Source organism: Colias eurytheme, chromosome 8, assembly GCF_061535395.1.
Source record: "Colias eurytheme isolate Ceu_HAF_F1 chromosome 8, ilColEury1 Martin Lab GWU primary, whole genome shotgun sequence".
NCBI classification, from domain to species: Eukaryota; Metazoa; Arthropoda; class Insecta; order Lepidoptera; family Pieridae; genus Colias; species Colias eurytheme.
The window spans coordinates 1,950,097-1,975,392 of record NC_142987.1 but is presented as its reverse complement, the minus strand read 5'-3'; the positions used below and the strand labels follow the sequence as shown (position 1 = coordinate 1,975,392).

Here is a 25,296-nt window from a genome sequence, read left to right as displayed (position 1 = left end):
TGCCATCAAAATATTATTAAACCTTGCGATAGATAGAAAGACAATAGGTGCTTGTCTTGCTGTATTACATATAAGTTTCATCATTATCCCTTTTATTAAAGTTTAGTGACGCATATATGTAGGTATAGGTACATTTCAATTTTCAAATCGGAAAATTTAACGTGTGTTATATTGTATTAGGTATATTGGAGATATCCTGTAGTTAAGGACAAGTGGCAAATACGACTATTTGTCTATTTGATTTTTTTTTTTTTTTTTTTTTTTTATAATAACCCTGGCAATAGGGCAGGCGACTCACTTGGTGGTAGGTGATAGACGCCGCCCATGACGATCACAGCGTTAGGAACACTGCGATCGTATTGCCGGCTTTAAGAAGGATATTGGTTTTTCAGGAAGGTGTAGGCTCTTTGTTTGAAGGTTCCCATGTCGTACTGGTTGGGGAACACGGAAGGTGGTAATTTGTTCCACAGGAGTGTGGCTCGGGGCAGGAAGTGCCGTGAGAAACGCACGGTTGACGAGCGCCATGCATCCAGGTGGTGTGGATGATATTTTTGCTTGTGTCGGGCAGTGCGGTTGTGGAATTCTGCAGGTGGTATTAAGGCAAATAGTTCCTCAGAACACTCCCCGTTGTATATGCGATAGAATACGCATAGAGTCGCAACATCGCGCCTCAAAGCCAGAGGATCCAGCCGATCGGTGAGCTCAGGTAGGTCGACAATGCGGCAGGCACGACGCTGAAGGCGGTCAAATGGAAGTAACTGATACTGGGGTGCTCCAGCCCATAGGTGAGAACAGAACTCCATGTGTGAACTTGAGCCTTGTAGAGTAGTAGGCGATGAGCTGGCGTGAAGTACTGTCTCGCTCTTGCGAGCACCCCAAGTTTCTTAGAGGCTAATTTAGCCTTGTCTTCCAGATGACCGCGGAATTGTACGTCACTCGCAATGTCGATACCGAGAATTCCGATGCATGGCGTGGCTTTGAGAGGAGTGTTCTGGAATGTAGGTGACACTGCAAAAGACCTCTTTTTAGCTGAGAATGCGCAAACTTGCGTCTTTGAGGGGTTAAACTGGACGAGATTGTTTTGGCCCCAAATTGAGACTTCTTCCAGAGATTTCTCAATTTTAGACACAAGTTGTTTTCGATGCTCATCCACTTGGTCCTGAGAGAGATTTGCAAGACCGGTATATGCGGCGTCGCCCGTGCTATCATCAGCATAACAATGTATGTCACGTACTTGCAACATATCATTAATATGCAAAAGGAATAGCGTCGGCGACAGCACGCAACCCTGTGGAACACCAGCATTCACAGGCAAGGATTCTGAGCATGTTCCGTCGACAACGACCTTAATGTTTCGTGCCTTGAGAAAGCTGGCTATCCAGTTGCATAATCTCTCAGGTAGTCCGTATGAAGGCAGCTTGGAAAGGAGCCCTTTATGCCACACCCGATCAAATGCCTTGGCCACATCTAAACTAACTGCCATGGCTTCCCCCTTACTCTCAATTGCAGATGCCCATCGATGGGTCAGATAAACTAAAAGATCACCAGCTGAGCGATTTCGACGGAAACCGTACTGGTGGTCGCTTAAAAGCTGATGATCTTCTAGATACTGTAACACCTGGGAATTTATGATGGATTCCATCACTTTTGAGAATAAGGAGGTAACCGCGATCGGCCTGTAGTTTTTCGGGTCTGAGCGGGTGCCTTTCTTCGGTACAGGGTGAATCAGGGCGGACTTCCAAGTGCTTGGGACTATGCTAGAAGTGTAAGAGCATCGAAACAGACGCGTAAGAATTGGAGCTAATTCGGGAGCACAATATTTGAGAACTATTGCAGGAATTCCGTCTGGCCCATTCGACTTATGGATATCGAGTGAAAGAAGAGCTCTACGTACTGCGCGTTGTGTGAATTTCACGTCAGCCATTTTGCTGTTGCAGTATGGGATGGAGGGTGGAACTCTTCCTTCATCATTCAGGGTCGAATTCGACGCAAAGAGTGTGGCCAATGTATCGGCTTTCTCGTTTGCAGTGTGGGCCAGAGTGTCGTCATCCCTACGTAGAGGAGGAAAGGATGACTTGCAGAAGTTCCCCTGAACGGCTTTGGCAAGTGACCAAAAGGCACGTGTGCCAGAGGGGTAGCGTGCAAGTCTCTCGCCGATTCTTCGGACGAACTCTGCTTTAGCTTTTTGGATGCTCTTCTTGTACTGTCGGGAGGCAGCATTAAACCTTTTTTTAAGATCCTTAGCATTAGAGTCCTTTCTTGCTATGGCTTCTACCCAGGCCTGATAACATTCCTGTTTAAAACGGGATGAATTTTTGCAGGATTGTCCAAACCAGGGTTGGGACTTGCCGCCGACGGGTACCACGGAGTAAGGAATAAAGAGTTCCATACCTTGCGTGACCACATCAGCGACTAAGTCAGCGCAAGCATCAGCGTCCTCGGATTAACGCGAAAGATTCGATTCGGTTCTATTCTATACAAAGAAAAATAATGTCTCGGTCTGGCAGGACACAGAAGGCTGATCACCTACTTGTCCCTAAAGAAAATCGATCAGTGAAACAGATGTACAAATCTGCCCCTTACCCCACTCGTGGAAACGGGACTTCACACTATGTTGTTAGTTGTTACCTACTTGACATAATCATTCATAGATTACAGAACTGGTCTCTGTCAAAGAGTGGAAAGATTATATTTTTTCTGATGTGAAAGATGAAGATGTCTGTTAAAATTTTAAATGTATGCTTGAGAACATCAAATACGTTTTTGCGAAGTTGTTTAGTTAGAAGCTAAACCTATTAATGTGCTATTAATTTAAATGTCAATCATTATTCACTGATTATAATTACGGAAGTTTTTGACTAGGATATCACTTAATTTATGAATAATTATCAGTTACATAGCTGCCAAATAATGATCGACGTAAATATTTTCACAAAAAAGGATTAATTTATACTTATATTATACTTAAAGCTGAAAAGTTTGTTTGTTTGTTTGAACGCGCTAATCTCCGGTACCACAGGTCCGATTTGAAAAATTCTTTCGGTGTTAGTTAGTCCATTTATCGGGGAAGGCTATAGGCTATAATATCATTAGTCATTACTCATTACGCTAAGACCAACAGGAGCGGAGCCACGCGGGTGAAACCGCGAAGCGCTAGTTTATTATAAGAACCTATAGGCACAGAATGTATAAACTATAATAGTACTACGTACTATAGGTTCATAAACTAATAATATATTTTAATCCGATTACAGTATGCGCTTGACGTAATAACTAATAACCTCTTGACGTAGGGGTTTGCCAGTTTTATCATCATCTTCATCACCATCATCAGCAATCTATATACATTATGCTATACCTGTCTATGCTAAAATAATAATAATATAATGCTATAGTTATAATTAATATTGATTAAAAAACTAACAATCAGGTTTAATTAGATGATCTCATGAAATTATTGTATTTTAACCGATTCTTTGTAAAAATTAAAAAGGTAGGTTACAAAGTTTAGATTAAATCTGTCAGGTGCTGTCAGTTTAAAATGGATCAAAATGTGTTCAAAGGTCGGGTCTGTTATTATAAATTATAATTCATTTGCTTGTCCGTTGTCTCGAACGCACGCCTTTTAGTGGCACGTCAACTCACCACAATTAAATTTTTTTTATCGCTAATAGCTTACATAAAAACACGCCACATCGACATAAGATCTCTCCTTGAGCTTATAGTCCGGGATCCATCGCCCATTTTTGCAAGTGATTACTATCAAGCTAATTTTTCGTGAGTAGCTTTATTTTGATGAGATGCCCAATAATTTCATGTACGAAACTCTCGATTGTGGTAGCTACCAGAGGAAACAAGGATAAAATAGTTTGGAAAATCCAAAAGTGCACGCCTCATAATTTTTTTTAATAATTATTTATTAATTATTATTTTTGTTTATTTAATAACAATTAAACCACATCGAATCAGACCCTGAAAAATGAAAGGGTTCTATTCCTGAGCATACTCAAGCGTAAGAGAAAAAAGATGTAAAATTTTCGTCGGCGCCATATTGAATTTTAGTTTTGACCTCATATTGGTTAATAGATACCCCAATAACCATGAAAATGACACCCATGACGAAAATATGTAAAATTTTCGTCGGCGCCACCTTGGATTTTAGTTTTGACCTCATATTGGTTAATAGCTACCCCAATAACCATGAAAATGACACCCATGACGAAAATGTGTAAAATTTTCGTCGGCGCCATCTTGAATTTTAATTTTGACCTCATATTGTTTAATAGCTACCCCAAAAACCATGAAAATGACACCCATGACGAAAAGATGTAAATTTTTTGTCGGCGCCATCTTGGATTTTAGTTTTGACCTCATATTCGTTAATAGCTACCCCAAAAACCATGAAAATGACACCCATCACGAAAAAAAGTCAAATTTTCATCAGCGCCATCTTGGATTATAGTTTTGACCTCATATTCGTTAATAGCTACCCCAAAAACCATGAAAATGACACCCATGACGAAAAGATTTCAAATTTTCGTCGGCGCCATCTTGGATTTTAGTTTTGACCTCATATTGGTTAATAGCTACCCCAAAAACCACCCACATTTGCAAATGTGTTTGCTACTTAGGAAAAGTTCAGATTTAAAGATATAAGTAGGTAATGTGACGAATTTAATTTATTTCATTCCGACTGTTTCTCGGAATAACATACATTTACTAAGAATTGCATACAATGCCGGTTTTAATATATTGCCGGTAACATAATATTATGTATGATAATAATTCTTAAAAAAGTATTTTATACATTTCTTAAAAAGCTTCGATATTGTATACAATAATACAATTCATATTCAAATTGTTGTAAAATAGTCACACTTTTTTAAGTTGGTTGAATACACTAAAATACTTATAAGGATCGTACCTACTAATAAAAGTAACAAAATGAATTTTTAAAGTTCCCAGTAATCTTCTGGAATCAATTTCAATAAAAATATAAAAATTCACTTCAAAAAAAAAAAAAAAAAAAAACAGCCGAGTTTTTTTTTGTTTATTTAATAACAATTAAACCACATCGAATCAGACCCTGAAAAATGAAAGGGTTCTATTCCTGAGCATACTCAAGCGTAAGAGAAAAAAAAAGATTCGATTAGTAAAGTATTTCGGTCGCTATCGTGTTAACAAGAAAAAGGATCCGCACATACACACGGACGTCCAAGACAGAACTTTTTTAAACTGTTTTTTAACTAGTTTAAATAACAAAAATGACATCAAAAATATCATGAACGTTAAAAATAGTGTTTTTTCTTAATATGTGTGTGTATGTATTATCTTACAAGTGCAATGTATGATACATAAAGACATTTTAAGTTTGAAAAATCAGATGTTTTGCGCGAAGCGACAGTAGTACCCACCTCAACGCTTCGCTTATGAGGCGTGCAATATTTTGATTTGATGGTTCTCAAATATTAATTACTAACTGAATGTTTTTTTTTGTTCAATATCAAGATAATTATCTAAATTATTCGAAAAAATATTTGTCCTACAAAATCTATGGTTTGATCAAAGAGTCCCCCTTTCCAATGTGTATCGATAACGAAGTCATCATAAATGATTACTAACCAGCTGATTTTTTTTATTTTCACTTATTTAATACTTATATAATTCAACAGACATAATGTCCTACAAATTGCGTAATAAATATTTGAGAACCGTCATATCAAAAATTTTTATCCTTGTTACCTCTGTAAGCTACCACAATCGAGAGTTTCGTACATGAAATTATTGGGCATCTCATCAAAATAAAGCTACTCACGAATAATTAGCTTGATAGTAATCACTTGCAAAAATGGGCGATGGATCCCGGACTATTAGGATCGACTGACTCGCGAGCAACTACCTGTTCACGCGAAACCCTTCTCCACGTCGCGTCAGTCCTCCAGGGCATCGCTAATAGCTTGTGTGATCGATCTAAAGTCTTCATTGTTTTATGGTATTAATAAAATAAAATAAAAGATAAAATAAGTAATTACAAGGGCCTCTTCTTAGCCTCATTTCGCTCTATTTTTGGCTATTCTGATCCATTCCGTGCCAGCCTTCCCACCGCTTGAACTGTCTTCCTCTTTTTCGTATACCATCGCGGGGGTACTTTCTCCAGGTATTTGCTACTCATCTATCTATTTCTTTTTGCATGGTATTTGATGGCGATATTAGTTGCCCTAGGTACACATATTTTATTATTATCTATTCTTATTATACATATATGTTTGTGTTGAGTTTGTCATGATTTTAGTTAGTTGTGTTCATTGACAGTCCGGCTTTAGCACTAGCGACACTTAATTGCTGCAGCATTTGTTCTAGAACTCTTGGGCACTCGGAGAACAAGATCAGATCGTCTGCAAAACGTAGGTGATTTAGTTTTTTGCCGTTTATATTCAGGCAGGAATTGTGTCCACTGCAGACATCGAGATAGAATGTACTACGTACTAGAGAGGCGATCGCTACTACACTCTCTTTAACACGAGCTAGAGGTAAGAATCACAAGTCTCTTTAGTCTGTGTCGGACTGTGCCCCCCGCTTGCCGCGTCAACACGTGTTATTGCTCTGTTCAAAATGCCTTCGTGTTTGCTTAGATATTGTTTTAAAAGTTCCCATAATACAAACAAAGCCCGAGGAGTGACTTTTCACCAGTAAGTTTCCTTATTATGAGTAAGTCATGCATTTTACTAATATTGTTATCATTTTGCGAAAAATCACCACGCGTTCTGCGTTTCGCGCCATTTTTCATAGACTAACAGCACAGACGTGACACTATCGATGAGTCTGTTAAAAAAATGTAACTGGATTTTTTTAACTATGTATATACAATATCTACTAGGAAAGATTACCGTGGTGTAGTATCTAAATATTTATACTTTTACCCGACTACGCAAAGTAAAACGGTAGGTTATATTAAGTAATATTTATTTATTTACCTATTTTTATTTATTAAAAAAAGGTTAATCAACAGTTGTTCCAATAGGATTTATAAATTATTATGCACAACAATTACAAATAAACACAACATTCACAGAAACTAATACAGTAAAAGTTCCTTAATCGCGCTTCCTATTCGACCGAATTTCTATATTCACGACTAAAAATTTTTTTTATTCGCGGATTTAATAAGTACATACATAATAATAAAATTATTCCAATAGGTATCTTACCCAATATCCTTGTCAAATGGACTAATAAGAAAGTAAAATAGATCTTATTACAAGTTTGCCTAAAGTACATAATATTATGTTCTTAAATGATATCGCCGAGGCCTTTGACACAAGCCGCCTTTGTCGCAAGCCACCTCTGAGGCGATTGATGTTTTTGAGAATGTAAATAAACAGAATGGAAGCAACCTTATAACTCAATAAATAAAGTATATTTTTAAATGTAGTTCCGTTTATAGTAAAGTTACAAAAATTGTGATCGAGTAAGGGGGCGTCCATAAATTACGTGAGGTGTTTTTTAAAATTTTCTGCACCTCCCTCCCCCCCCTGGTGAGATGTCGTGAGAATTTATTCAACCCCTCCCCCATCCTCGAATCTCACGTGAGATTTTTCAAAATGTGAGTTTCTTATACGTAAACGCCATCAACATTGAATCATCGTATCCATTTAATTAAGGCTATTATAAACCAATACTCCAAAATTCGATTACATCATGAAGCAAAAACTGATAAAACTATTGATTACTACACAAAACGACAAAAGCTTACTAAATTGATATTATTTAAAGGAAATTAAAATACATAGTTTAATATAAAATCCTCGTTTTATTAATTCCCTAGTATCAGTACCACCAGATAGTACCGAGTAAACAGATTGCACAATGTGTCGCATCTGCACGCATTGCTTAATCTTTGAACTTGAAGCCACGCCTCGCTCGTTCCACACGTACCCCACCACATCGGCCGCGCGCAATGTTTTTGTTTGGAATAACCCCTCTAGTACATATATCTCGATGACTGCAGACCCCTAAAAATCATCTCTAGGACAGCCGAGAATAGTTTTGGAGCAATCGGGTCGCCTTTACGAACACCTCTTTCCATTGGGAACTCTTCTCCCGTCGTTGTTTCCAGTCTCACGTCACTCTAGTTATGGTATTAACTATTAATATATCAGAATCATATTGAAACAAAAATATTATTTTCAAACCATATTTATATTTCGCATAGTTACAAGAAACCTTGTTCAGGCATAGCAATTACACGTCGTAATAAAATAAGGGTAATTAAGGTTTAATTCTATGGAATTAGAAAATATAATGACGTATACATATATATTTGAATGACCGCCTCCTCAGACCTTTGATGGTACCTATTTATTATATTATATGGAACACAGATTAACGCGCAAGCGTGTTTTCTTTATGCTATGGTATAACTGAGGAATCCTACAAGGTTCGAAACCTGGTCGGAACTAACAAAAAAAGTCTTATTTGACACAGATTAAGGCTGTTCAAAGAACAAGTCAGCGAAACTTATGTATATTTCATTTGTTTCATACATACGAGAACAGGAATTGAAACATATGAATTTGAATAATTATTTAATTACTGGTTAATAATTCAAACGAGTTTGTCGTGATCGAGAACAAGTGATAAGATACAGGTCCTTGAACCCTAATTTCGAAAAAAGTTCCTCACGATCAAAACAATTTTAATTTATTGGTTCAGAAAATGATAGTTCAAAATATAAATGAATTGTAAGCAAAATAATGAAAATTTGATTATTTTAAAAACAGTATTACTATTGAAATAAATATTTCTACTTGGGTAGTTATTAAAAAAGTAGATAAATTAGTTATGTTTTATAATATTTCTATAAACATTTTATAACTAACCTATGGGCTAATAATTATGGTTTTTATGCTTTAACTTACTACCTTTACTTTGGGAGTAGAAGTAGGTTTTTATGTAACACATTGGTAGTAAATTCAAACAGTTTAAAACAAGACAAAAATTTAATATATAAATATCTCCTCTATCTTCCTAACTTTAATCTTATAATCATCTTCCTTGAGACTTTGAACTAAACGACTCTGCTTCCATGATATCTCTTTTTTTGTTTTTAGTTCGGTAGGTGAATATATGTTATATGCTTCTAGCACTTACGAAGCAGGTAATAATCAATATAATGAACAATAATAATTTCAAATTTTAAATATCGTCCTATGCCTAAATAGCTATACTTTATTTAATATCTTCACTATTAGGGTTCCGTACCCAAAGTGTCAAATGGGGCCGTATTAGGTACCCTACTTCTTTTCTTACTACATATTTAGTATTTACTAATCTGTGATATTTACTAAGGTGTAATATGTCTGTCTGCCTGATATATGTATAGTAGTGGTAGTGATGATGTATTTCTGTTGCTGCTACAGCAAATAGGTATTCTTGTAAAAATAATAATATGAAGCTTAACCAACCATAGATGATAGATCTGTGATCTGTGTTAACCAACTGAGGGCATGGTCATAAATTGAATGGGTGCCCATCTTAGAGTAAAGATGCCCATCTTACTTGTACGGAACATGTGTCATGAGACCGGCTCGCACTTGACCTATTTTATTATATTATTTTTCAAATAATTGAAATAATTAAAGAATCTATTTAAACAATTGGCCACTACAAGTCCAATATTGGCGGTATTCATATGCAAATTCGTCAATTAAAACAAAGTACGGTTTTTAAAATGAGCCATAGATAAACACAAAGTAGCACAGAGTATAAATTGTCAGGTAAATTGGTCACGTATCGAGTTGGTCACGAATGGTAGCACGGGCAAGGTGTCATTGGTAGCACTCAAGGGAAAGGCCGAGCGAATCTGTCAAAGGTCAGTAGAACATGCTTTGATTGTAAAACGTCAAAAAACGCGGCAATTTTTTATCTGTGTCAGAATTTGAAAAGGATTAGCGCGTCAATTCCAAAACTTGTTTTGAATATCATTACAAAAAAGGTTGGAACGTGATATTTAAAATTATGGGTCATTTTTAAGTCTTTAATTTCATTTTTAATTCATTCTGAATTTTGTGTTGTCCAATATATTGCATTCAACGCATACAAGTTTTATTTTTTGTTTTTGTTTTTATTATGATCAATCAATTTAAATCTATTGTGTTGCATAGGTACATAAGTCTTGTCGCGTAGATAAATGTTCACTGAAGATAATTAAAAATCAATTATAGCTCTACAATCCTAATAGAATTTTAATTTGCTACAGCGTAACTAATTTTTAATAAAAACATTTATATATTAGTACTGTAGCGAGGGAGGTCGGGCAACGCTATTTAAATAATAATAGTGTCTATAAAAGTTGGAAATTTATTTAGTTGGTTGATAAAACTTATACTTAAGTCTATCAGTATCCCAAAATGCGGCTGTATAGTTTAAAACAAGATTAGCATAGATTGTGATTTATCTTTTCAGAAAAAAAACTCAAATATCAAATTTCTCAATTTCGCCCATATTTTGGGTAGGTAGTGTAGTTAACTAAAATAAGCGTAGATTCCTTAATCGTATGAAAAATACTAAATAATTTATATTGTTAAATAATCGATATCTTCCACAGAAATCACATAATATCTTAAAAATTTACTTGATATTTATTTTTACAACAAAAAATCAAATCTTTTCGTATTTTAACCATGACTACCACATAAACGTATGTTTTTTTTATTGAAGTGAAAACTTCTTTAGCGGCGTTGGGTATAAAATACTCGCGTCAGGACACGTGGCCTGATCGAAAAAGCGTAAGACGGATGTTTTTTTTTTAGCCCTTATATTCCATGCGTAAGACGGATACCTACCATTCCAAAATATCAAACATGCTGAACGTTAATAATCAAGTTTTCACTTCTGCCGGCACTCCCGGAGTGCAATACCCGTCTTTTGTATGATAGGGAAGCGCTTGACTACGATCTCGCCTGATGTAAATGTAGGTACGTAAGATATATAATTACATTGATTAAAAATAAGATCAATTTGCTAATTATACTACATGTTGTTTCTATGCTCAACCTTGAATTTATTTTTTGCCCTCCGCCAAACGACGCTTAATCAGTTGTATAGAATTATTTTAAAATTAAATTCAATATAAGTTGTTAGACTGGTTATATAAATATATTTATAAATGGTAGAATAATTAGGCATCTAAAAATATAATATTTTAACGTTACAATTTAGATGTAGGTAAATCGGTTTCTGCTTAGTCACAGATAATAAAATACTATCACACTTTGAATATGATTTTAGTGATGGATTAGGGAGTGAACTTTCTTTTTAATTTTATGATTAAAGTAGACGTGTAATATCTCCTGGGTTGGCTAGTTTTAGCACACACTTTCGCGCGCCGCGGCCGCCTTGTTATTTTTTCTAAAGTCCCACTTTGGAATTATCAGTATCAGTATTCAGTACGATTAAAATATTTTAGAACTTTGCTATTTGTTCAAAATAAAATATTTGTGTCATTTTCAGTCCAACTAATTGAGGCATTATTAGTTTTAAGTTTTAACACATTCCCAAATACCTAGTCCACTTTAGTTACACAGATGCCATGTTAAAAATGCGGCACGAGCAAATGCATGAGCATGATATACACCTAATACCTACATAGGTATCTTCTTTACAAAATATACTTGTTTCTTTTTACACGCTTTATATATTAGCTTCACCTGTAGGTATCTGTAGGTATGTTTGTAACCGACCAGATTTCGTTCAAACTTTGTAGATTTATTTAGGACCGATGACAATACACTAATTTGATAAAATAAATAATACCTAGTTAAAAAAAAAACACGCGTTTTATAGAAAACCGAACTAAAAGCGTGTTTTTTAGTTTTTCTAAACTATTATTATTCTATACAGCATCCTGGCCAGTGCATGGCACTGACATATTAGGAAATAAAAAAACTTATTAGATACATAAGTATAAAATAAATCGAGTTTTTAGCATCTGTATTTAATTCTAGCTGTATAATTAATTATATTTTGATTAAGAGTTGTCTGTGATTTTAAATCGAAAAGGTTTTTTATAATAAAATGCAGTTGTTCCTTTTTTACATAATATAAAAAAGGTACTTAAACAAGTTTTACGATGGATACCTATTGTGTTTTTTATTTGCGAAAAAAACTTAATAATCAAATTAATGTGTTATTTAGGTTCCATTAGCATAATGCCTATAAAATAATACATTCACATGCCGCGCATTTACTTAGCGCACAAAAATCGGGCCAAGGTTTGTAAAAAGTGGCAAAAACCGCGATTCGAACTATGCTAATATGTCATTTACAAATTATTTTATTGGCGCTAGGGTTGCAAAAGTGTTAAATATATTAATTTAATTAGGAATCTTGAAAAATATTAAAATAAAATAAAATGCCCTGGAATAGAAACCGTAAATTTTGCTATTTAAGTCGTAAAAGCGTAGTGTTTGAAGATCGAAAGATTGTGTTGGTAACTACCGTTTCAATATTTTTGAAATCATTTTGAAATATAAAATCTCAATGAAATCTAATAGACATATTATTAATTATTATACTTGGAAAAAACTATAAAGAAAAAAGCATTGTAACACGCACAGATCACAATGATGTGAGCTTGATGTGAGTTTCCTCGTTTCATTTTCCTTTAAAATCAAAGTCGTCGAAGGAACGTAATTTTCATGATAAAAATCTCTTTCAAGTCCAATTGAATTTGTAAATATTCAGTATTAAAAAAAAATTCCTTATTTATTCTTCTGTTTTCCTAATAGAGGGATGCCAATATTTAAATATTTTTTTACAAATTGACAACCCTAATTTTTACGATATTTAGGAAGTGGAACAGAACTCGTGAAACACGTATTTATTAAATTTTATGGACATATTAAAAGGAATATCGAAATAAAGTGATAATAAACGTCGTTCAAGTTTTATTGTAAGTTGAAATTAATTAATTCTGTACTTGATCATATAAACGTATGTAATTAATTATGAATATTTAAAATAAACGATTCTATAAAAATAAAATTAAAAATATAGGTACTAATAGATAGATGGTAGATAGTGAACAAATCTAATGTGATTTCGAATCGAAATCGAAACCATCATCTTTAATTCTTTATACCTATTTACGTATAGATATGTTTAGATGAACCGTGAAGACATGGACTATTATATATGTATATGGACTATTATATAAGATAAACACGACTAAATTTTAAGATAACAATATGTACGTGGTCAATGTTAGTTGAAGAGGGAAATTAACAAACAAAGTATTGTCTACTACAAGATAATACAGAAAACTGTATGAATTTCTATACAACATAATATTCTCAAGGATAGATGTATGCATAGGTTATATTTATTACAATAAGTTTAAATGTGAATAACGTCAATATTGTTAAACATGAATTATTGTAACATTTATATGGACAAACATCCTATAAATCAAAGTATAGGGCATTGGGATAATTTATACAACGGTATATTGGTGAGTGGAGATTCCAGAGGATATACCTAGTGTGGATAAAAATAAATCTAGGTAAGAAATTACACCTCGAAATTATTTAGCTGTCTCGCCCACCGGTAAAGGATTGAAAATGTTCACGAATTTTTTGACATTTTCTTTTTTTTGTAAAATATATTTTAAGCAGTTATCTGTTATACAGTTTAAATTTGTTCTTATGCATTTAAATGTTGCCATTCTTTATTATTTGATTGTCTCATTTTCACGGAAAATCTTTATAAAATCATTATTCATGACCTAGCACAACGCTATTGTATGTGAATTGTGAATACGCGATTAGAAATAAAATTTGAAATGTGATAATCCCTGCTCAAAGTCATGTAGCCAAGTCATATGACGCTATTGATGACGTTTTTATGTCGAATAAATGACTAGCAAAATAATGACGAGTCATTGATTTATAGAAAACACCACGAAGACGCATGTCATTGTCTCTCATGGAAATAATAAAACCTAAGTTTATCCAGCAGGTGAAGTGGGATACAATCATACAGCCGATTTGAAAATTTGATCATGTAGTACCTAGTTACCGATTATAAAAATTTGTTTCGAGATTAATAAAATATTAATTATTATTTATTACGAATTAAAACCATGCACAGTTTTTGGATTTCGATTAGGTAATTGTAGCACACTGCACAATGCTAAAACATGAACAGGATTATTGAACTTTGCTTGTATTTACATAAGAACCATATAGACTAGAGTAGATAATTTTTGAAACAAAAAAAAATCGCAGTCGGATGAAACCCATTAGAAAAGGAGGGGAATATGATAAAAATGTAAGGAAAAATAAATTACGGTCAATCCGAGTTCGGGAAGCGGGAGGGGGGAGCTTTTAAGAGAAAAAAATGGTTTCTCTCGATTTCCGACAAAACTACAAGTCCTATAGAAAAAAGTTCAATGGCAAAGTTGTAGGTAATTAAAAGTTCTACAACTTTTGTATTCACAATTTTTTCACATAACCTAAAAATTTAGGTGAAAAATTCAAAAAACCAAGTTTTTGGTCTTTTATTTCTATCTACTTCAAAATTTATTTTTTTTCTACGAAATTTGGTGGAAACTTACTTTATTATGTCCCAAATACACTGTAATTTATTTGATTGAAAATATTTATTTTTTCGCCTTATTTTGAATTAATACCAAAAAAACAACCTAATTTTCAATCGAAAAGTCACCCGTCAAAATATCAGCTTTTTTCAAAAACTTGGGGTGCCTTTTATTCATTGAAATCTCTACTTTCATATGGTGTAAAAAAAATAAACAACACCATAGTAAATGTTCTCAGGAAATGCATACAAACTGTCTGAAAATTAGCTTTTACTAAATCAGGCACACTTCTCGAACTACCTGAAATGTTTTTATCGACATCATTTTGCTTTTGAATATGCTGTAAAATATTAAACTTAGAACAGATAATTATTTTTCTTTTGAAATATTACCAAAAAGCCGATACAAGAGAAGATATAGAGTTCAAGAATTGTGCCTGATTTAGTAAAAGCTAATTTTCAGACTGTTTGTATGCATTTCCTGAGAACATTTACTATGGTGGTGTTTATTTTTTTTACACCATATGAAAGTAGAGATTTCAATGAATAAAAGGCACCCCAAGTTTTTGAAAAAAGCTGATATTTTGACGGGTGACTTTTCGATTGAAAATTAGGTTGTTTTTTTGGTATTAATTCAAAATAAGGCGAAAAAATAAATATTTTCAATCAAATAAATTACAGTGTATTTGGGACATAATAAAGTAAGTTTCCACCAAATTTCGTAGAAAAAAAAAATTTTTTGAAGTAGATAGAAATAAAAGACCAAAAACTTGGTTTTTGAATTTTTCACCTAAATTTTTAGGTTATGTGAAAAAATTGTGAATACAAAAGTTGTAGAACTTTTAATTACCTACAACTTTGCCATTGAACTTTTTTCTATAGGACTTGTAGTTTTGTCGGAAATCGAGAGAAACCATTTTTTTCTCTTAAAAGCTCCCCCCTCCCGCTTCCCGAACTCGGATTGACCGTAATTTATTTTTCCTTACATTTTTATCATATTCCCCTCCTTCTCTAATGGGTTTCATCCGACTGCGATTTTTTTTATCTTTTCATTATTTTCAAAGGCTTCTACCCCAGTCTAATAAAGAAACTACAATGTTAACATTGATAAAAGTTATAACACAGATTACAGATATAATTTATATTATTTTTGGAGTTCCGCTATTAAATAATAAGGAAGTCGACTTTTATTTCAAAAGTAGGTCAGTGATTGTTTATAGCATCGCGATAAACCAGTTAAAATTTAATAATTTAAACCTAAGAATAAAACTACATAATTATATATAGTTACATGTACTTATTTATATTATAAAAATATATTCTAAAATTCATGAGGTTGATTTTTGAACAGGCAATTATTAACAAACAAAAATCCGTCTTCCAAATTCAAATTTAGGTACTTAAAATATAACTTCCTTGTAGATGTTGTATTTTGTAATAAGTAGGTTTTAAACATTGAGGTATTTAAAAATAACCCGTTAACAATTTAAATATAAATCGTAATAATCGTAGGTACTCGAAAAAGCATTATACAAAATGATTGTAACCCAAAGCATTGACTTGAAACATTTTAACCCTAATTCGTTTTGGTATGTGAAAAGTTGTATTACACCTTGTGTGACATAATGGGTATGCTCTTCCGACGTTTTATAGCAATCTGATGATCTCAATGTGTATTTATATGGAGCATTTAATGATTTAGTTTATTTATAATCAAAACGTGAGAATCTTAGTAATAATGGTATTGTGGTCGTATATTTACCTAGTATTTTAAATTCTTATTTTAAGCAACTAGGTACTTACATTAAAATCAAATACCTAATAGGAAAATTAACTTTTATATTTGGTGTATTTTTATATTGAAAGTTGGTTCATTTCTTTTGATTTACTTAAATGTTACATTTCACGAAACTTATAATTATTTGTCATTAATATCCCTTATATGTGAGAAATTACTTATTACTTATGTGTGAAAAATAAATTTAATTAACAGCTGTATTATATTATTTTTTCAGATGCTGCTCCTTTTACTCCTGGCAGCGACAGCCACAGCTGAGCTTCCTCAGTCATGCATCAAACCAGTCTACTGCAACAGCAAGCTGCTTCATCATGTACAAATGCAACGAATCTTCCCAGACTCCAAGACATTCGTGGATCTCCGACTTATTAACGATGAAAACAGCACATTAACTGCCTTTCAAAACCTTCTTGATGAAACCAACAACAACCCAAACAAAAAACAAGTACAGGAATTCGTTGACAAGTACTTCGATAAGACGAGCGAACTAGAATCGTGGACCCCACCAGACTTCAATGAAAACCCCCCAATACTACCGTCCATCCGCGATGAAAACTTGCGCCAATATGCAAAAGATATCAATAACATCTGGCCAGTGCTGGGAAGAAAAGTTAAGCAAGCAGTGTTCGAAAATCCGGATCAGTACAGTTTAATACCTGTGACACACGGTTTCATTATCCCTGGTGGTCGATTCACTGAGCTATACTATTGGGATACTTACTGGATCATTGAAGGTCTCCTTGTTAGTGGAATGGAGCAGACAGTAAAAGGAATTATTGGAAATTTAATTGAACTGTTGAACAAACTTGGTCACGTCCCTAACGGTAGCCGATGGTATTACCAGGAGAGAAGTCAACCTCCTCTATTATCAGCTATGATGTCACTTTACATTCGAACAACGAACGACATTGAATTTTTGAAAGAAAACATCGACGCACTGGAAGCCGAATTAGAATATTGGCTAGATACCCAGATTTATACCTTCGATATAGGAGACAGCGCATATACTCTATTGAGATATTATGCGCCTAGCGAAGGACCGCGACCGGAGTCATATTATGAAGACTTTACAAGTGCTCAAATTTTCGACACGAAAGAACGAAAGACGCAATACTTCATTGACCTAAAAAGTGCCGCTGAAAGTGGTTGGGACTTTTCAACACGATGGTTCATCAATGACGATGGAACCAATAAAGGCAATCTAACTATGTTACACGCGATAGATATTATTCCAGTCGATTTGAATTCCATATTTGCAAACGCCTTGCAAAACATGGCATACTTCCAAGGTCTATTGAAAAATGGCCGTAAAGGAGCGCATTGGGCCTACCTTGCGAAACAGTGGAGAAATAATATTAAAGAAGTGCTGTGGGACGATAAAGACGGTGTTTGGTATGATTGGGATTTGTCTAACAAGCAATTCAGAAAATACTTCTATCCCAGCAACGTCGCTCCTCTCTGGATGGGCGCTGTAGAGAAGAGCTTCGTGAAAATGAATGCACCTCGCATTTTCAACTACTTGCAACAGTCACATGGACTTGATTATCCAGGAGGTGTTCCGACTTCGCTAATACGCAGTGGAGAGCAATGGGACTTCCCCAACGCGTGGCCACCTCTAGTCAGCTTGATGGTTAACGCGCTTGAAGCGCTAGAAATACCACCAGCGAAAGAAATGGCGTTCAATGTCGCACAGTCTTGGGTACGTGCGTGCCACAAAGGCTTTTCAAACACCAAACAAATGTTTGAGAAGTACGACGTAGAGGTTCCCGGCAGGATCGGTGGAGGAGGTGAATATACAGTTCAGACAGGGTTCGGCTGGTCGAATGGTGTGGTCATGGAGTTCCTTGCTAAATATGGACGAAGGCTTTCTTTGCATGATGCTGAGGTCAGTGGGCAAAACGAAGCGGTGGTTTCCGTTCCAGAGGCAGATGGTGAGAATTCGTTGTCGGTGGTCGCAGCTGGTCCTGACCCACCAGCAAGATCATCTTCTTCATCATCATCATCTTCGTCATCTGAAAGCAAAGAAAGTGATGAAAAGAAACAATAAACAAAGAATAACGTAGAATAATAAATAATAGAGAAAACTAGATAGGTATATTTTTGATGTTACCATTTTTACAAAAGCTTAATTTATATGTTTAAGATGCAGAGAAGATGCAAAACACCGAAACGGTTAAGAATTAAGATTGTTACTGGTGACAAAACCTATTTTATATTGAAAATATGTATGTAGGTACATTTTTAAGCTCATTTTATACATACATATTCGACAAGGCAATAGTATTGTAACGTATTGTTTTATTTTCGTATAAAATATTTGACTCAAGATAAATTATTTAAAGATAGCCATCACAGCTACACTATTATTGTAACATTTTGACATTAAATAAATTATTATGTACTTAGTTAATAATATAATAACTACAATTGCAACGAACAAACCATTTTATAATTTCTTTTTTGAAATGTACATTTTAATACTTAAAATAACATATATAATTAGACCTATTAAATATTAATTGAATGACCAATCAGTATTTGTAAAATAATATACTTACATATTTTATAGTATTATTTATATGACGTACTTAATTAATTAATGAATGTTTATTATGAGTGCCATTTTGATATCAGACATTTATGAATATAGCATTTATATTATATCATGTACCTCTTTCCCTTTGGGGCTTGTTAATGTATTGTAGAAAAAAAATAGGTATATCATTGACAGAACGTATTAATTGAGGTAAAAATGTTAATAAATTCATCAATTTTACATTACTTTTTATTCAGGTTACCGATTAATTGAATTCATGTCTAATTATTATTAAAATAAGGGGCCATATTTTTTTTAATGTAATTAATGACTATGTACAACAGATAACGTATATTTAAATTATACTTTCATGATAAGAACAATTTACTATGCAATTATGTTTTAATGTACAAATTTATATCATAATACAGGTTTTAGTTACTTTCTAACTATTAATAATATTAATTACCTATATTTTGATATCGACATGTGATAAGTGTTACCATAACTTCGAATTTTGTTATATTAATTGTTATAATTATATTTTAGACAATGATAATAGATTTTGAATTGAATTAGAGATAAACAACATAATAATTAATAACATATTTGTGAAGTACTTAAAATAAAGGCTGTGTCTTTAAATTGTGTTTTATTTTGTGGAATTTTAAAAATCGTCGTATCCTGCACATTGAAGATAATAATTCCACAACTGTATTTAACACGTTGACACCTAAAATACTGTGATATAAAAAAGTCAATCATGTTGATGTTCAGAAAAACTTTAGAAAATTAGTGTAAGTAATTTTAACAATTTTCGTAGTTCTGGTTGTAGTCTGGGTTTTTTAATTTTTTTATGCATAATTTAAGTGCATACCTAGTTTATAGAAGTAATGCAATTTTTTATGCATAAGAAGGGTAGTTTAGAGTAGGTAGGGAAATTTAGAGTAGTTGAGAATTTAAATCCAAAAATCTTAGATCAAAAATATGTTAACTCTACTCTAAAGAATCTTTTGTATTTTATTGTAAATGTTTATTAAAACAGGTATTTTAATGTGAAATTCGTCAACACCACAGATCACAGAAACGTCAACGCAATATATTAAGATTATTAACGCCTAAATATTCAGTGCAAATAAGAGCGTTTGATTTGCGTATGTGTTAATGCTTTACACATATAGAAAGGCGCAAATATTTAGCCAATATCTTTACAGCGATTATTTAAAGGAGTTTGAAAGCAGTATGTAAACATAAGACTCTAAACACACGACTTACTAGCTTTTTCACGCAGCTTACCCACATAGTCAAAGGAAATCAGAGAAAATCTATGGAAATAAATTTATTGCACCTGAAGCCTATATAATATATCTGCCCAACTTTCCAGCCTCCTAATTATCTCTGGACACAAAAATCATATAATAAAATCGCTCCGATGCTACGTAAAAGAAAGGCAAACGAACAATGCACACTTTCGCATTTATGGTACTTATCATATTATAACTAAAGATATACAATATACAGCATTCTTCAATCAGGCCAACATGGTTAAAGCTCTACAGAATCGTGAGGCAGTAGGTATAATACCATATGATGATATGGGTAGTACCACAGACTAATAAATAATAATACTACGTATACAAGTAGTACTGAAACGAGTGACTGTAAATTAAAATAATTTGGAAAATCCAAAAGTGCACGCCTCATAATTTTTTTTAATAAATATTTATTAATTATTATTTTTGTTTATTTAATAACAATTAAACCACATCGAATCAGACCCTGAAAAATGAAAGGGTTCTATTAAGTATTTCGGTCGCTATCGTGTTAACAAGAAAAAGGATCCGCACATACAGACACACGGACGTCCAAGACAGAACTTTTTTAAACTGTTTTTTAACTAGTTTAAATAACAAAAATGACATCAAAAATATCATGAACGTTAAAAATAGTGGTTTTTCTTAATATGTGTGTGTATGTATTATCTTACAAGTGCAATGTATGATACATAAAGACATTTAAAGTTTGAAAAATCAGATGTTTTGCGCGAAGTGACAGTAGTACCCACCTCAACGCTTCGCTTATGAGGCGTGCATGGGCGTGCAATATAAGTGACAAAAATAATTAAAATTGGGGTTATGAAATTACTAAGTGAGCGACTGACTGTGAGTGATGAGAAATCAATAGAACAGCAAAAACATTATTACAAACATTAATTTTAAATACGAAATGATTTCATTATATTTTAATGGACCTTTTTTTTGGGTATTATGGGGAGGAAATCATTTTAATGGACCGAAAAAAAAATATCATTTTTTTGGGTGGGTCCATTAATTAATAGAAGAAGAAGAAGATATATTTTTTTTGATTGAGTGACATCAATTTTGTTCATTATTTTGTAATTAATAATTTATTTATATTCAGCGGCATTTTATTTTAATATGTAAAGTGTTTCGAAAAGAAAATTCGAAGATTTTCTCATTACGTAGATATTCAGAATTATTTATTTAATCTGTATTATATCTAACGTTTATTTTAATACCAAGTTTTTATTTATATTCCTCTTATCTAACGAAGTACCTACATGCTTTATCTATACTCCAATTCGTCTAATAATAAATCTTTGTAAATACGTGTATTCATATCCTACGTCACAGACGATTTTGTTAAAACGTTTTAATTTATTTATGACAGAAATTAATAGGTGGTTGTTAATAATTTCATCCATTATGGGTGAATGTAAGCGTATCTTCTTATATATAAAAATGAATCGCAAAATGTGTTGGTAAGCGCATAACTCGAGAATGGCTGAACCGATTTCGATAATTATTTTTTTATTATATTCCTTGAAGTACGAGGATGGTTTTTATGTAGAGAAAACGTAAATATGTACCACGGGCGAAGCCGGGGCGGACCGCTAGTTTATAATAAGATTATGTTAACTCCTTTTAAAAATATTACAAAATTAGTGTTCACATGACAACTGACGTAATGCACACGGTGCATGCGTTATAACTTTTACGTAACTGTCTCGGAGTTTATTGGCCGCGATTGGCCTACAATTACACATACTTAAACAACGATTCGCTTTTCAATCAATGACTTTGACAGTTTCGCAGACAGCTTCATCCAGGGGGCACGCGTGTTATCTCGTCAGCAAGTTTTCTCGAGATAATGATCTAGATTTCGAGTAGCCTTGGCTAGGTCGCAGTGAAAGCGCCTTGCGTCAGCTGGGATGGGACGCACCGGGACGCGTTGACACACATCGGTCATGGCTCGAGCGAACTCGATTGCAGTCGCGGGCCGGACGCTCGCTCACACAGTGCGCCTCGTCCGCCGCGCTTCCACACGCACCAAGTTTATGTTTATCGCGAACTTCCGCACTCGCGCCAACTGACGTCACTACACGATGTTGATACAAAATCTCCGGCGCTATGCGCCCCTGTATCCCGTTTTGGGAATTCTCGGCGCGTGCGCTCAAGCCTTCACCGTTGTTCCCGCTTGTAATTCTTCGATTTATTGCTCCGGTGAACTACTGCATAGAGTGCAATTAGCGAGAATATTTGAAGACTCCAAAACGTTCGTCGATCTCAAACTTGTGCATCCTGAAAACGAAACGCTCGCTGATTTTTCGAAATTAATGCAAAAAACGCAACAGAATCCGTCCCGGGAACAGATAGCCGGTTTCCTCGATCAACATTTCACGGAAGGTAACGAACTTGAAGATTGGCGGCCGCCTGATTTCGATCCGGATCCGCCCATTTTGCGAGAAATCTCTGACCCTAAACTACGTGAATTTGCAAAAAATGTTATTGGAATATGGGATAAGTTAGGTAGGAAAGTGAACCCTGATGTTGACAAGAATTCAAATCAATATAGTTTTCTGTACGTGCCTAATGGATTTATCGTTCCCGGTGGTCGTTTTAAAGAGCTCTACTATTGGGATTCCTTCTGGATGGTTCGTGGACTTCTCATATGCAATATGACACAAACTGCTAGGGGAATGATAGAAAACCTTTTGTACCTCGTGGAAAAAGTTGGGTACATTCCTAATGGAAGCCGAATTTATTATTTAGGAAGAAGTCAACCCCCAATGTTAGCTGCGATGATGGCCAGTTACTACGCTGCCACTGGTGATCTCGCTTGGTTAGAAAAACATTTGCCTACAGTTGAAAAGGAATTACAGTACTGGTTAGACAAAAAGAAGGTGACTGTAGAAGTAAATGGAAAAAATTATGTGCTTCTACGATATATAGCTGACCGCAAAGGAAAGGGCCCGCGTCCCGAATCTTATTATGAGGATTATACGAATGCCCGTGTCTTACCAAATGATAGCATGCGTGAAGATTTCTATGCTGAGATGAAGAGCGCTGCGGAGAGCGGTTGGGACTTTTCAACAAGATGGTTCGTAACTGCTGGTAACGATGTGGTTGGAAAGCTTACTGATGTTCACGCTAGCCGTATATTGCCAGTCGATTTAAATGCCATCTTTGCCGGGGCCCTCGAGCTCGTCGGTGACTTTCGTAATAGATTAAAAGACAGAAGAGAAGCGCAGAAGTGGTGGAGTTTAGCTAAATATTGGCGAAATGCAATAGATAATGTTCTGTGGGATAATTCGGATGGAGTCTGGTATGATTATGATGCTCAGGCGAGAGCACCGCGACGACATTTTTATCCAAGTTGTGCCACACCGCTCTGGGCGGGTGCTGTTGAAGATTACGATGCACCAAGATACGCTAGCCGATTGGTTCGATATTTACTATCATCTGGAGCTTTAGGTTTCCCTGGCGGTATACCAGCATCAATTCTACATTCAGGAGAGCAATGGGACTATCCAAACGCGTGGCCACCGTTACAGAGCATCTTAATAGGCGGTTTGGAAGCGAGTGGCAACGAAGAGGCAAGAAAATTAGCTCGGGAACAAGCGAGTATATGGATACGTTCCAATTATATTGGTTACAGTACATGGCAGAAGATGTTTGAGAAGTATAGCGCGGTACAACCCGGGCACCAGGGTGGTGGAGGGGAGTACGGCGTACAAGATGGCTTCGGCTGGACAAATGGCGTTGTTTTAGAGCTTTTACAGCGATATGGTAAAATAATGACGTTACACGATAAACGAGGTACATCTCTGCCATATGTACGGCAAGTTTTATAAATGATTAACCTATATAGACACAAGTTGCATACAGCATAACACATAGTTTTATATGTGTTGTATTCTAGTTTTTTACTTAGCAAAATATATTCAAAGATTTTGTGATTTAGTCACAGATTTTTATTTATGTAGGTGTAAGGAAATGTGATATTTACTGTTATGTTGAACGTGGATATCTTTATTTTTATAATTAATAAATAACTTGTTTACAAAGTTGTGTTTTTTATTTATCTCGACTGAAAATAACATTAATCATATTCCTAAGTAGAAATGTAGCAATATAACTCTATCTATACTAATATTATAAAGCTGAAGAGTTTGTTTGTTTGAACGCCCTAATCTCGGGAACTACTGGTGCGATTTGAAAAATTATTTCGGTGTTAGATAGCCCATTTATCGAGGAAGGTTATAGCCTAGGCTATAATATATCATCACGCTACGACCAACAGGAGTGGAGCCACGGGTGTGAAACCGCGCGAAGCAGCTAGTATATTATAATGAGGAAATGAAATATCTAGTTATAAATATTATATTTAGTATTATCAGCATTTACACAAACACCACCATGAATCATTGATTTTTTTATCGCACAGTTCCAAGTTAAATATTAATTAAAAATAATATGCAAAACATACAATAACATTTCTAACTACATATAAAATAATTTTCGTGTCAGATACCTTACCTATCAAGTTATTTGCTCATGCAGACATACAAAGCTTATTACATACTAGCAAATTATATTTCCGAAAATGTTACGGGCTACCAGATTAATTTTACCTACTCCGCGGACCGCGAGCGAAGCCGCGAGCCAAAGCAGCAAAACCTAGGTTATATATTTAGGTATTATTTTTATTTCGTTTTTATCCTGGGCACAGAATAATAACTAGTAGCTTGTCCTGGGTCGGTCCGTCTTAAGACGATACACAAAAAAAAATCCACTGCTTGGCGGGCGGAGTCTAATAGCTCGCTATCGCGAACGCGGGTGTGCGCGAAGTCATTCTTGCTAACTCGCCGCGCTGCCGCTGGCCGACTCGGGACAAACATGTATGGAGTCGTCATACAGTTATAATATTGTTATACATTTATTTAATTGTTGATTTATTGGTTTTATTTTCTTGCTTATAAACAAATAATCTTCTTTTTAACAACTACTTAGACATTATTAATAATTATTATTATTTCGTAATGTTTACTTTATTACAAAATAAT

At 34.3% G+C, this 25,296-nt stretch overlaps 2 protein-coding genes across 3 annotated transcripts in view; both read left to right on the top strand.

Annotated features, from left to right (window-relative positions):
- The window catches only part of LOC149906290 (trehalase-like), a 38,615-nt gene extending 19,125 nt beyond the window's left edge, over positions 1-19,490 (top strand). Inside the window, exons 1-2 of one of the 2 annotated variants that reach the window (XM_090104319.1) lie at positions 9,795-9,871; positions 16,611-19,490. In XM_090104319.1, coding sequence (XP_089960445.1) covers positions 16,611-18,440 — 1,830 coding nt within the window. In that variant the 5' untranslated portion in view covers positions 9,795-9,871 and the 3' untranslated portion in view covers positions 18,441-19,490. Of the gene's footprint in view, positions 1-9,794; positions 9,872-16,610 lie in introns of those variants that run through there. The other variant, XM_090104318.1, reaches the window with a different exon arrangement.
- A 2,530-nt stretch (positions 19,491-22,020) lies between these two features.
- Positions 22,021-24,291, top strand: LOC149906289 (trehalase-like). Its single transcript, XM_090104320.1, has one exon. The coding sequence runs from the start codon at positions 22,336-22,338 to the stop codon at positions 24,082-24,084; it is 1,749 nt and encodes a 582-aa protein (XP_089960446.1). The 5' UTR covers positions 22,021-22,335; the 3' UTR covers positions 24,085-24,291.
- The last annotated feature ends 1,005 nt before the right edge of the window (positions 24,292-25,296 follow it).